A 15,023-nucleotide genomic window follows, 5' to 3' on the forward strand; every position below is an offset into this window, starting at 1 on the left:
TCGTCTGGTGGAAATCTTATTCAAAGTCAACAACACACAGAATTACGTCAGCAAGTTTCCAGAACTATTTCAAGGCTTAGGCAAGCTGAAAGGTTGTCAAATTCGGCTGCACATTAATGAACAGGTCAAACCTGTTGCGCAGCACCCATGACGTGTTCCATATCACCTTCAAAGTGCCGTCGAGGACGAACTTCAGGAACTGCTATCCGCAGACATCATCGAGCGCACGGATGGCCCGACCCCATGGGTGTCGCCGGTGGTCATCGTACCAAAAAAAGGGACTCCCAACAAGGTGAGACTGTGCGTTGACATGCGCTTACCCAACACCACAATTGAAAGGGAGCGACACCCTGGACCGCATCTGAGTGATATGATTGCTGCTCTGAATGGCGCAAGGGTCTTCTCGAAGCTGGACCTGAACAAAGGTTATCACCAGTTAGAATTAGACACCAAGTCTCGTTACATCACCACGTTTGCAACACACCTAGGACTTTTCAGGTACAAGCCGCTGAGCTTTGGTGTCTCGTCTGCCGCGGAAATCTTCCAGGAGGCTATCCGTCAGATCATTCAACACATTCCCAACACCTTGAATTACAGCGACGACATCCTGGTCTATGGGTCTGGTCTCTCTGAGCACGACATCGCTCTTGATCGTGTTTGCCATGCCCTGTTGGATGCAAATCTGACGTTGAACAAGGAGAAATGTGAGTTTCACAAGGCCACTCTGAAATTCTTCGGCCACATCTTTTCAGACGAGGGCATGAAGCCTGACCCGGACAAGATCGCGACCCTAAATAACACCAAAAGCCCGCAGGATGTCAATGACTTGAGGTCTTTCTTAGGGATGGCCAGCTACTGTGCCCGCTACATCCGGGACTATGCGACTATCAGTCACCCCCTTCGGATCCTTACCAAGCTTGGTCAGCCGTTTGACTGGACCCCTGAGTGTGAGCGGGCATTCACGGAAATCAAGCGCGCTGTGGAGTCGGCCGATAGTCTCTCTTACTTCAATCCTCGACGGAAAACGGAGATCACCGTTGACGCCAGCCCCGTTGGATTGGGGGCCATCCTGGCTCAATATGATAATGACTCTGACCAGAGGCGGATCGTTGCCTATGCCAGCCGCAGCCTGTCGGATTCCGAGAAGAAGTACTCGCAGCCGGAGAAGGAAAGTCTTGCTGTAGTTTGGGCATGCGAACACATCCATGTCTTCATATATGGCAAGCACTTTACCTTGATCACTGATCATCAGGCGCTGATCACCATATACGGCAACCCGAAATCCAAGATGCCTCCGAGAATTGAGAGATGGGGTCTCAGACTTCAGGAGTACACTTTCACGATTGTTCATAAACCGGGGAAGGGGGAGAACCCGGCTGACTACATGTCCCGCCACCCTCAGCCATCTTCAGACTCCAAACCATCGATTGCCGAGGAATATATCCACTTTGTGGCTGACCGAGCATTGCCACCTGCCATTCCCATGGATGTCATTCGGGAGGTCACCGCCCAAGACACCATCTTGCAAATGGTACTTCACCGGATCCAAACTAATAGATGGAGATATAACCCGTAAGAAGAAGACACAGATTCTACAATCCGGAAAGAGATTCAAGCATTCCGGCACGCCTGCGATGAACTGTCGGTCACCACTGATGGAGTCATCCTAAGAGGTCAACGACTTGTCATCCCCAGTCAACTACGGCAGGGAGTTATCAATCTGGCCCATGAAGGCCACAGAGGAGTAGTATCTACAAAGCGAGCTCTACGGGAACGCGTCTGGTTCCCCTTCCTGGATCAAATGGTGGAGTCTACACTAAAGGACTGCCACCTCTGTCAGCTGACCAGCAAAAGCAATCCACCGGCACCACTACAAATGACCACCCTACCCAGTGGAGTGTGGCAAGAAATTGCCATGGACTTTTATGGACCGCTGCAGTCTGGAAAATATGTAGTCGCCATAATCGACGAATATTCACGATTTCCCATCGCATAAATAATATCATCTACCAGCGCCTCCTGCACTCTCAAGGTGCTAGATGAAGTATTTGCAACATGGGGTGTCCCCAAAGAAGTCAAAACGGACAATGGACCCCCATTCAATGGACACGAATTCAGTGCCTTTGCGAAACATATGGACTTCAAACACAGAAAGGTCACGCCACTCTGGCCCCAAGCAAATGGCACCATTGAGAGATTTATGGCTACGATCAAAAAGACATTTCAGCAAGCGACCGCTGAGAAGAAAGAACTGCAGGCAGCCCTGACTGAAATTCTCAGAGCTTACCGGACAACCCCCCACTCAACCACCGGACAATGCCCTGCAACCCTCATGCTAGGGCGGCCAATGAGAAATCGCATCCCGACATGGGAAGGCGCTTTGCATGCGGTATCACCAAATCTCATCCACCAAGAAATGGTGGTGACTGACAAGCATAACAAGGACCGAATGAAATCGTATGCCGATGCTAAGAGAAGAGCGAGGTCTCCATCGTTGCATGAAGGGGATCATGTCCTCATCAAACAGGAGCAGCAGAAAAAGACTGATTCCCGATTCCGTGATGAGCCATTGTTAGTTACCCAACAGAAGGGTACTATGCTGACAGCGGAATCTGAACAGCGCAGAATCACCAGGAATGTCTCCCACTTCAAGAGGTGTCAGCGAGACACGAAAGGACCCAGGATAAACCCGACTGTCACGCCCGCACGTGAAGAACCTGACCTTGGTCACACCGAAGGCAGAGGTCAGCAGAGTGAGTCCGTGCCGAGTATGCCCACTGGGAACATGTCATTGCGGCCACGTCGTGAAATCCAGCCACCAAAGAGACTCATTGTAGAAATGGACTGAAGCACTGTTTGATTGTTTGTTTTATTAAGGAAAGGGGAGATGTAATGAAGTTAGCAGCCTAGTAGTTGGGGCGGGCGGAGCGAGTGTGGTGGAGGGAAGAGGAGGAGTCAGGACAGGATAGAGGCGGTTAGAGAAGGGACAGGGCACAGATAAGAAGCAAAGGAATAAAGCTCCAGTTACACCCACAATAAGCGTCTGTGGTTATTCGTAGCACGATGCTACACCTGGGTTCCAGTAATGATTAAGTAGGTGTCTACAGAAGTCAAAAAGAAAAAAAAAAACACAGGTCTAGGGGCCTGCACAGCTAAATAAATCGGCCTATGGGCTGAAATGGTATTTGAAAAATGTTGGTTGATGGAAGGGGACTCTCCTAAACTCATGGGAATGCTGTTCTGTAAGTGCACATGACTTGTAGTGGAACAGGATTATCAGGAAGTGATTGCATTTTTCAACAAGTTGAAAAGCGAAAGTAAAAACCCAGGAGCCAATAGCAGTGGTTCAGTCCCTTCACAGTTCACGGACTACATTTACGTGATAGTGGCACCAGTTTGGGCTGCTCCGTCGGCTTGTGCCTTTGAAGATAACACTAAAACAAAACAAACATACCAGGATCAAGATGGTGTTGATAAGAAGGGGTCTCTGGGACCAGACGAGGACTAAATTTACCATGCTCTCTAATATTTATTAATTTCTTTTTTTGGTAGTTATTATTAAGCGCTGCATGTTTTCTATTAGGAGTTATAGAGCATAGGGAAGTAGAACAAAGCTCAGTGCTCAATTTGAGCCAGTGGTTTACGATGCTCAGCACCGGCACTTAATTGCCAACACTGGAACTTATAAAAGCCTGCCACATGATGGCGCTGTTTGTCTAATTTCGAGATGAGAACAACAACAGTTGTTTATTAATTCAATATACTTTTAAAATGACTAATACCTGCCGCCCAAGCCATTCTTGTAGCTTTGGGAGCCTGACATAGTCCGAATTGTCACACTAGGAGTGTGATGGTTAGTAGTTGTGTTGGTACCATCATTGGCAGAGCTAGTGGGGACAATGGGTGAAGCAAGCTGCGGTGGCTTCCTGATGAGGGCCCTAACACTTATTGTTTTACAAATTAACACTGACAAAGCTTGTGTGAAGGCATGAATAGGGAAAGTTAGAGTGCATCAGAATGCATGGCACGATCTTCCAGTGTCAGGCCTCATGTATGGTGAAGTGAACTCTGCACTCAACCCTTGAAGCTACTGGTTACCACTGGAGGGCACTGCTAACAAGGTTGTTTGAGCATGTCACAGGCTCACCTCCATTCTGGCAGCCTGGTTATGCACCTGTGTAACCTGTCCATGAGTTTCTGTGTCTGACCAGTATGAATGATGATGCCTCACGCAAGAAGAGGATGGGGTGTGCTTTGCTGCTGTCAAGAATCCTGAATACCTTCTTGGAGAAGGACAGGAGCAAACACAAGGTGATGATGGACGAAGCGCTGAAACTTGTCAGGCACTCACCCCCAGTCGCAGATCTGGGTTGAATCCATCATCATTCTTTAGCTCACTTCGCCTCCCCAGTTCACACCCAGCTATATGCAAATGAGTCTTGACCCTGTGACTCAGGGGAACAGTCCAGCCTGAAATGCCAAGCCAGGTCTTGCCTGGACCGGAAACAAGGACAGGAGCCCCTTGGGACCGTAGCAGGCCTTCGACCGCTGCACTTCATCCACCCCTGGAGCCTGCTGTGTGCTACCTGAGCATCCCTCCCTGCACACCGACACTGCATCCTGCTGCTGCCTTGGATGGGATCTGTAAGATCTTCTCTTTATCTGTACCAGGAAGGACTCCAGTGGTGAAGCTGGCGCTTTTGCCGCCCTGGGAAATCCCAGCGTTTGCCACCCATGGACAGTCTGTGGAGGTAAGGGGGGCAGGGGCAGACAAAGACGAGCAGGGGGGAGGAACTTACCTTGCTCTCGCCCCTGCCCCCCTACCTTCGCCACTGAAGGACTCCGAAGCTGATTAACTGTTGCTAGACCTGTTCTTATTGTAAGGGTTCACTGCCACCACACTGACCTTTCAGCTTCCCGACTTTCGCCAGTCCTGCAAACTATTGGAATCCGAGCAGAATTCTCTCATCAGGGACTGGCATGCACAGTGCACCGCTGTTGGACCCGCAACCCTCGTGGCTGCTTCACATTAGGTCTTCTGCACCTGCTCCTTTGCGAGGGCAGCAAGCCTCAGAGGCCTGCACTCCAACCCCTTCACCCCCAAATACTGTCAAACCTACGGGTGCCAACGCTGCATGCCAACAGCTCCAACTACAGGAGGCCGGAGGGCCTTCTCCGTGGGCGTCAATTCACCAAAATGCCAGGGGGAGCGCAAGGGACATCACACACATGCTTACACATACACATTCACGCACTCCCTCGCAGATAAACGAACTCACTTGCAAGCATGCATACAATATATACTGTAAAGCATTTTTTATGTACCTTAGCCGTCAGGTAGGGTCATAGTCCAGCTCATTATACACCACATTACACTAATAACGAATATTATTATTCACTATTTGTGTAATAAAAGATTTTACAGGAAACTAGAGCTCCAACCGACAGCTGCTCCTATGTTCCCGGCATTGATTTTGCGACCTCGGAGGCCAGGGGTCGCAAAGACAGTGCCGGGGCTAGCAAGGGGCAAGGCAGGAGTCGCAGCTCCGACCCCGTCCATAGCCCTCTTAGTTGTAGTGGTAAAGAGACAGAGTCTATTCAGCCCTACACACACCGTGTGCATGGGTTGTTAATTGCTTTGATAGTGTACCCAGGTACAGGGAATATACAAAGTTTGGTTTCTTGTTTGGACTCATCTAAAGTGAAAACTCTTGGGAAATGTGTCGCCTGGCCTTCATTTCTGCAGGTGCTGGGCAACGTTTGACTACCTTCCACGTGTTCATGACCCCTAAGTGAGGCACGCTCACCTTCATTAATCCACACACCAGGTAGATACCTGGCTAAAAAACTCTTTCCGTCCACGCTGTTTTCAAAATGCCTACCTCTCTTTGGGTCAGCCACGTGACAATGTGGAGAGGGCGCTGGAAACTTCTGTGGTCACCGAGCTTTCCTAACGCTAACTACACTTCCACATGCAGGCTGATGCCCTTGACTAGTACAAGAGTGGAATCAGATTCCTTACTTCCGGGGGAGGTGAATGATGCACTTTCAGGTTTGGACAGAAGCCGAAACACAGGGAGTCACATCTGCACCTCCCAAACCTAAAGTCTTAGACTTGGCTCAGCTGTTACAAAGGATGCTCTCTGTATCCAATTAAACATGCGCCCCAGCACGTTATGTTGCCATGGTTACTAACCTTGATTTCCAAGCAGGATAAAAACACCTGGTGTTTTTGTAAAAGCAGTGCCAGAAGTTGCACATAGATGTTGAGCGGATTGCAATTGTAATTGCATTTGTATAGCGCTTACTACTCCTGCAGAGGCATCGAAGTGCTTTTTGGCATGTAGCACGCTACTCCGGAACCCAAAAAGTATTGGTGATGAATTAGCAGAGGGAAATATGAAATTAATTTGAGCAGTGGACATGTGAGTCTGTTAGTTGGATTGAAAAGGATAGTGGAGGGATAGAAGAGGGAAGGGTCTAGAAAGTGTTTATTTGGAGATCATAGCAGTAGGAGAAGGTTTGGGATGAGCTTTGTAAGAATGATTACTGCGGTACTGCACATAATGCCCGGTGTGTGGAGGACTCTACTCGCCCAAACCGTATTTGTTGGCAAAGATGGAGGGGAAAGGATCAGATGCACTTCAAAGTGGCTCCAGGCACAACCACACACAATGTTGGCCTTTTCATCAGTATGCTGTGGTCCACTGTATCATTCAGTATACTCAGGGTCACTGGAATCATGAGGCAAGAGAGGACCAAATTATGTGGCAAGAAAAACCAAATTATGAGGCATAATGCAGCATATTTTGTAATAGTATTACTTCCTTATTTCACCTTTGTAAACTTGGTAACACTCTGTGGGCATTGGTTGCACCTCATTAGTACCAGTTTAACATCCAATTATAGCAATAAGCAACAGAAAGGCGACCAGTCCAGCTTCACATAGAGCTTTCCACTACGCAGCAACATGTGTTGTCGCATTTTTAGTAACTTTTGAACTGTTTGAGCTAAAAACCAATTATTTTTTGTTAACTCTGCAGATTATACAGCAGATGATGGATTCTGTGGCAAACGCGGCAAATCTATAACTATGTGAAAATCACTGCGGATGCACAATCACATAATTTCAGTAGCCCTGACTATACTGTTGGCTGTTTAGAGAGTAAGGACTAGTGAGGACTTCTTGCTTCAGCCAGTGAGATGCAAACTGATGTTACCCAGGGCGGATTCAGGGATCATCCCCAAGGCATTATGGAGGTTGATAGAATCAGCTCTGCATATTCTTCTGCTGGTCTTGCCGCTTCTCTTTTCAGGAGTTCCTGGGGTAAGGGGCAATAGCAGGCCACGGTCGTCTGGTGTGCAGATAGTTTCAGGGAGCAGGGACCAGCTCCTGTCCAGAAGAAAGGCATTTATCACAGCTGCAATACAAGCTTCGGATGGGGGGGGGGGAGGATTTCTTCATGCACGAGGAAGGCCAGGGCTCGGCAGTCAAGCTGCGTGCTCTCATTTCAAGAGGCAGCCCAAACACCGCCTCCTCGGGCAGGTTTTTAAATGTGGTGCAACACACGTTGAGGAAATGCAGTCGTTCCAATGGTAATTTTTCTCTCTTTTGTAGGAGTACTTCACAAGGTGTGTACCATGCTCTTTTTATAGCATGTTTTAACATCTTCTTAGGATATCCCCTCTTGATAGAAAAATTACCATTGGTTCCCCCAGAGTCACATCGTCATTGGCTGCCTTGTTTAACCACAATCCCCATGATACAAAGCGCAACATCAAGCTCGCTATATGTTCTTCTGAGAAATGCCCCGCAGCTGAGTAACGTGCGTTTATGCGGGTCGAGTAACATTGGATCGCTTCGGTTGAGCTGTAAAAAGTACGTTTTATTGTTGTGAAATTGATTTGCGTTTGCTTGCGCTGCAGCACTTGGACGGTGTATCGGGTAACTGATAAATACAATTCTTTTAGGAAATCGGAACGCGTGTTGATTGATGTCAGCGTTGCTCCCGTGATTTCCGTACTTGCTAAGGTAACACGCTTAATCTCTTAAAAACGAAACCAAATATTTTAAAGGTCAATTAGAGCTGCAATAAGTAATCGTTGGAGCTTGATTCGTTTTGTTTCGTTGCAGATTAAAATGAGATAACTCTTGGCAAAACAACAAGCCCCACCGCCCGAATTAAAAAGCAAACGCAGTCCTGCAACTCCGTTGCTTTTACGAAAGCGAACCGATGAGTTCAACTAAATTGCACCAGGTAATATCTTGCTGTTTAGAATACTTGAGATCATGATGGAGAATTGGAGAGGTTTTAATTAGGGGTGGGCGGAATTTGCGAAAGTGACTTTCGCAAATTATCGCGAAAATGTTAAAAATCTCCGCAACCAGTCGGAAATATCGCGAAGATGGGGAAGTTTTTTTCCTGCCTGTTCGGGGTATTTTCTGCAAGGTCGCGGCTCGCCAACTTACCCATGCGGTTGCTCGCGGGCGCGGCCATCTTGTTTTCACTCTTCTCGCGGTGCATGATCGCGAGAAGAAAGACTTGATCGCGCGACCAATGACATTACTGCGGGCGCGAACAGTCGCGAGACAGCGCAAATGGCTACCAACAATCCAACATCTCATAGAGAACGCGACCGGATGGGGAAAACTTGTCGGCGAACGCGGGGATTCAGGTAAGGCGATCGCGCGTGCGCGAGAATGTCTTATTTTACAGCGCGAGCAAGAAACAAATTATCGCTAAGCTGCTGAATGCGGAAATTTTGACATTTTCGCGCTCTCCGCGGAACGCGAAAATGTCAAATTATCGCAATATCCGCGAGCGGAACGGAAATTTAGCCCAGGCCTAGTTTTAATAAATGTATGTAGTGTAGGTACACATTTACTTACACTGGTCTTTGCACCATTTATTTTTCAGAAATTCGTGAACATCTAAGAATCAGAAGCCCTGATGAGAGGCACAGTACTGTATGCCTGTGCTTTGAAACGTGTTGGCATCTAGATACACTGAGGAACGGTCAAATATGACACTTCTGCTATTGAGGGACTTGGACTGAAAAATGTATTCCCTCCCTACATACAGAAAGTAGGTCCCTTTGTTGGGTAGTTCCTTGAGTTGGGGTTCGAGTGGTAGCCCTAAGGATTACCGTGTGGTTAATACAATGGTGTAAAACATAATGCTGATTTGAATTTTTGTTGCATATAAATAATGTCGCTTTTCAATGTTTTTTTGTTTATGAATGTAATTCGTGAATTGTTTAATGTCTTGTCTGCTGATGTTATTTGAAATTTAAGTGTTTCTTCTTTTCATATTTGTGAATGTTGTAAAAAACATAAGGATTTTTTTAAAATAGTATGCTTTATTAAATAACCAAATCAAACAAAAAAGTTGTTTGGTAGATGCTACAAAAGAGATAAAGCATAAGTACTGAAGGTGTCAGGTACCCCGCTTCGTATGTGATAAGTATTACGGCCCTACCTGACCCTTGTCCTATGGGTCGAACCCCTCTAGTGGTTTCATAACCTGAATACAGCATGTCTCGAAAAGACAGCGCAAGCGCTGTCTAGATGAGACCCAAACAGTAGTTACGAGAGAAGCAGAAAAAAGCAAAAAAGGCCTTCTTGAAGAAGAAACACAAAGCAGAATCATTTTCGAAAGGCAAGATTGCGCGCTGCACCAGTTTGACCCCCGCCCAGCACCGTCCGTTCCATGAGACCATTTTCTAATCCCTTGTTCCTTTGATAGCAGTTTAGCCAGCAGAGTCTAGCGAGAGAGAAAAACATGCTGACCCAGCTGAATCAGTCAACAGTAGGCCACAATAAATATAATCTGCGATTTGATGAAAATGGTGTAACGTGCCTTCTAGCACCAGATTTAAGTTGTCTAAGTGAGCTAGCTCCTCAATGCATCTAAGCAGGTTGGGACCAGCTTGGCACATGTGGTCACATCCATTATAGACAATCGTAGGCTAGAGTGCATCAGCTGTGTCGCTCTGTTGATTTTGCTGCACTTGCCAACAGCGTTTGAAGTAGGTGCCACCTTTTTATTTTTTTACAGAGGAAATGCTAGCCATCCTGGAAGGCACAGTCTAGACAGCGTTAAAATTATTTTGACGTGTTTTCATCTTGTGTTTGTTGCTTTAATATTTCAACAGGGACAAAATAAGGCATTGAATAATTTTCCTATTTTTTTTTCAACTGTAAAATCATGAAAATACAGGCCAGGCAACTAAATTACTGATCACGTAGCAAGCCTAGTTAGACATTGCTTAGTGAAAAGGTTGGCACTGGGATGCATGGCTTTGCTTTGCAATGAATTGTAGAAAAGAAGTCTCCTTACCTACATTCTGCTCGCTGTCCTGCTTGATTAATTGCGGGGGTTCCATAAGCATCAGTGTTGTCACCTCTTTTCTTGTATGGGTGCACACGCCCTCACATTCGACGGTTTCAGTCCTTTGTGGTATATTATTTATATGTGCCAATATCAGATAGGCTTTAGCTCTGTCTTGTTTCTGTCAATAAAAGCTTCTCCAAATGTATGTTCGCTTTTGTGGCCTGGATGACCCAGACCTGGTTTAAGAAGAATCCATCACAATAGGAAATTTACGTGGTCAGAGATCCTGCAATAACTTTCCATCTTCCTCAACAGATCCCAGAGCTCAGTGAATGCCTATCCCCTCAGGATTGTGGAAAAAAATGTGGGTGTCACTATGGACGCATAGCTTGCAGTGGCCCCTAATTGTCAAATATAGGTAAGGTATGCTTTTTCCAATTGTACCTTAAAAAAGGATTCATAAATTCTGCAGCAGAGACTTTGGCCAAGTAAAAGATTGAATCTTTCAGAGATAGACTACGTGGATAGCACACATTCTGGTAATCCATGAGCAGTTTATGTTTTCAGAGCAAGGGTTACAGCCTGGCAGTGAGGAGTTGACCAGACGAGCACAGGTAAGGAGTTTCATTGACAACCACTTAATTAGACGCGGAGTTTGTAATCTGCTCTATGTGTCCATTACATAACTTGCAGTGGTTACAGAATGTCGGGGGCAAAGTCGGAGGAAGAGATGAATACAGAAACACAGAGTGAAAGAACAAAAATAGGAAAGGGACATGACAAGTGGCGGAGTTAGTAAAAAAAAAAAGTCTGTGAATGTACAATACTGTACCATGTTCCCGATAAACTTGTTAACATGGACAAACATTGAGCAGCCAAAACAATTTGAGCGAGTTACAGAAAAAAGATGCCAATGTGATACAGATACGGACAACCTATTCCACTCTCTTTTCTACGGCAAAGTTCATGATGCTTTGAGCAAAACTCTTACTCGCCATTGCGCGAGCTTCAAGCATACAAAACCACATAGAAGAACTGCAGTCTTGCTTGGAGATCAAGAAACAACCATCGCCCTGAACGTAATCAGTTATTTTAGAAGTGCAAGCAGCGAGGGAAGGACCCTGTCACACTGTCGAAGAATGAAACAAAAAGTAATGCTGAGATACCTAGAAGTATTTCCAAAAGTCCTCTCCTTTCCCCCTTTGGAGTTCCACTCACTATGGTCCTACTGGTCTTTTAGGGTTGGTGGAAGAACACAAAGTCTATTTGCCACGTAACTCCTATTCCAAAGGAACATCCAAATTAAGGTTACCCACGCTTTGTCCCAGATGGCTACATGGCCGTTCAGTCATGACACAGACTTGTATCCCCCCGTCTTTTCCACCCACACAGTCTGAATTGGTGCTTCCTGCTACCACTGTAACTATGAATGTCCCATAGAGAGCTAATGCTGTGTAGGGCTGGGATCGACAAACCACAAATCATAAAATTCAGTTTTCACAATAATCAGAAATGATGTAGATATTCTCCAGAAGAAATAATTATATGTAAAGTCACATCATACATAATCATTTTGGATAGGCTGAAAATCTAACTTGAGCACTGGGTGGACCGCCCTGGAACTAAAGCTTAGTTAAGTGATGTTTTGATTCTCTTAAGCAGCCTAGCAGTATGCAATGACAACTTGTAGATGAACCACCCATCCTTTGGACTATCACTGAACAGTGGTCTAGTTTACTCACCTAGGGGCAAGTCTTTCAGACTCCACAGGGCACCAGGCTGACACCTCACAGGTTCTCACAGATGAATTATAGCTGACGCACTTACCCGTCTGTATTCCTGGTGATTGAAAGAAAATCATTAGACATAAGATTTGTAATGACATCTAAGTCAAAAACAACAAAATACAGTTCCATAATCACACGTTTTACAAATACAGCTTCTTGAAATATTTTAGCATGTTTAGATGTTTGTTTGTTTATAAGAAACAAGATATATTTTAAACTATAATTTGTTTGGAGCCATAGACCTTGCGACACTACATAAATTACCAATGGCTCTCATCACACTGGACGCTACTAAAGCGTTTGATCGGGTTAATTGGGCCTATTTAACTCAGGTATTGAAAAAATGCAATTTGGGGGAACACTTTTGTGGGGTAATGTCCTCGATCTACCAAACCCCAACAGTCAGAATATTGATAAATGGTCATCTCTCCTCATCTTTAGCAGTCCAAAGAGGGACAAGGCAAGGATGCCCCCTTTCACCCATGCTTTTTAATTTATATATATAGAGTCTTTTGCAGAAAGGATTAGAAGGCATGAGGATATACTTCCTTTTAGATGCAGAAATTGGGGAAAAAAGTATCGCTATATGCCGACGACATTATGGTATATACGTCAGACCTTGCGAAAGCCATCCCTATCATATACAGTCTAGCACGGCAATTTGGTCGCATTTCGGGGTCAAAAACTGAGTGCATGGCCTGGAATTTAAATGTTTGTGCCCTTCCATTGAAAAGAGAAATAAGGTATCTAGGAATCAGAATTACCCAGGATATCAACGATATAGTTGATATAAATCTACGCAGAGTCGATAAAGAAATCTCCGATTCTCTAAAAAGTTGGGCATATTTACCTCTAACACTAATAGGAAGAGTCAACCTAGTAAAAATGATGCTCTTACCAAAACTTATTTTTATATTTCAAAATATACCATTAGCTTTTAAAGAAAAAAGTTTGAGGAAAATACAGGCGAAAATAAATACTTTTATATGGGCCTCCAAGGGTATAAGAATCTCCTGCAAGAGGCTTCGGAGAAAGAAGAACAAGGGAGGGTTATGTGTGCCTGATATAACCTTCTATGCATGGGTCTTCTTAATGAGAGCAGGCAAAATGCTTATGAATGAGCTAAATGCTTCAGATATAGGGAAAATGTTCAGGGAAATGTTGCAAGACTTAAAAGGAGGAGATCATGCTTTTATATACAAATTTGGAGATCCACGCTTCTTTAAGAAGGTTCGATTGAAGTCTCTAAAGGACCTAGCAAACACGTGGTTCAAAATCAGAAAGCTGTTAAAGATTAGCTATTATAGCGCAATGGCGCCTATTTGGGACACACCTAGCTCACCTGAGTGGACTAAAGATTCGCTAGTAACACCGTTAAAATCAGCCGGGATAAACTGTTGGGCCCAACTTATCCCTAAGGGCTGATTGTTATCATGGGAAGATCTGAAGGTAGTCACGGACAGTGAACTATCTAAATTTAAATATTTACAAATAAAAAGTTGGTCCCAAGCGATTGGCATAACGGTTGGTCACACAAACGATCTAGAGACAGCTTTAAGAATGAGACAACGGAACAAGAAAGAAGTGGCAAATCTTTACTGGCTCCTGATAGACCTGGCAGATGGCGATTTTATCCATCGCAGCGATTTTATCCATCGCAGCCGTGGGGCAAGTGCTTGCCGGGTTCCAGTACAGAAGCAATATGGCAAGTATCTTATGATTTACTATACTCTACAGTACAAGCTGCCAACTTAAGGAGAAATCATCTCTTCTCTCTCAACAGGTCTCCTTCTAAGCTTTCAAAATTCGCAAAGGGAACTATTCCATGCTGTCCAAAGTTTCCAGCAGGGAAAAGCTAATGATGAGCATATGTTTATAAGTTGCACTATGCTACATCAATTGTGGGGCCCTGTAATAAGAGGTATGGAAGATTTATTTGGGTTTGACATCCAGGTGAGCATTTCTTTAATATTCTTTGGTATTCTTCCAAATTATGAACTGTTATCTTTAGATAAAAATAAGCTAAACGATTAACATATAAATATATATGAACAATTTGATTCCCCTTCCGATTGGTGGAAGGGGTGGTGTAATAAATAACACTTGGAATTCATCTCTGGAGTGCGACATCTGTTTTGCATTTGAAAAAAAAAAAATATATATATATATATACATATATATATATATATATATATATATCACTGAAAAAAACAACGGTTACAGGTACGTTATAGTAAGGCTCAGATTTAACTGTTATAAAAACATTTAGCAGTTATAGTTACCTAAGCTAACTACAATTTACGCCCCCGCAATGCACTGCTTATTACCTCACATATTACATCACTCATGACATGGTCAGTGACATCACTGATGACAAGTGAATTTCTATGGTTTTTAATTAGAGCCCAGCAGCGGGGCATGCTGTATCTACTCAGGGTATTTAGAACACACCCACCACTTTCCATTTGTCTCGTTGTGTGCCTTTCTGAATTCCGTCCTTTTTATTGGTAAAACGTTGCTTTTTGTCCTGCCTATCGATGTGTTTTTCACTTTGTGACCACTGTTCCCGCTACAAGCCCCCTTACGCTTTGATTAATTTATTGTTTGGTGAGCGCACTCTTTTATTCACCGAATTGGTCCTGTGCCATTAACACAGCTTCAACATGGCCGTGCTATATTTTTTTAACACTTTTTTTGACACAGTTACGGCTGCTTGGGTAGCAGATATCAGGCATGGGATGTGTGCAGGCAGCTTTGCCAGCGCACACCTGGCGAACTTGTTTTTTAAAATTATTTTTATTTTAAAGTCACAGTTTTACTGTTGCTGAGACTCGAACCCTGTTCCCTAGGTCTGAAGTCGGCAGCTCAGGAGGTTACGCCAGCTTATTTCTTGCTGGGCATA

General features: G+C 44.8%; 1 protein-coding gene across 3 annotated transcripts in view; it reads right to left on the bottom strand.

The window, feature by feature from the left end:
* Positions 1-15,023, bottom strand: part of LOC146783837 (P2X purinoceptor 7-like) — a 580,759-nt gene that overhangs the window by 207,124 nt on the left and 358,612 nt on the right. For all 3 annotated transcript variants that reach the window (XM_085635364.1, XM_085635362.1, XM_085635363.1), the window contains one exon: positions 12,077-12,173. In XM_085635364.1, coding sequence (XP_085491490.1) covers positions 12,077-12,173 — 97 coding nt within the window. The remainder of the gene's footprint in view (positions 1-12,076; positions 12,174-15,023) is intronic.

The sequence above is a fragment of the Triturus cristatus genome, chromosome 11, assembly GCF_964204655.1.
Source record: "Triturus cristatus chromosome 11, aTriCri1.1, whole genome shotgun sequence".
Taxonomy (NCBI): Eukaryota; Metazoa; Chordata; class Amphibia; order Caudata; family Salamandridae; genus Triturus; species Triturus cristatus.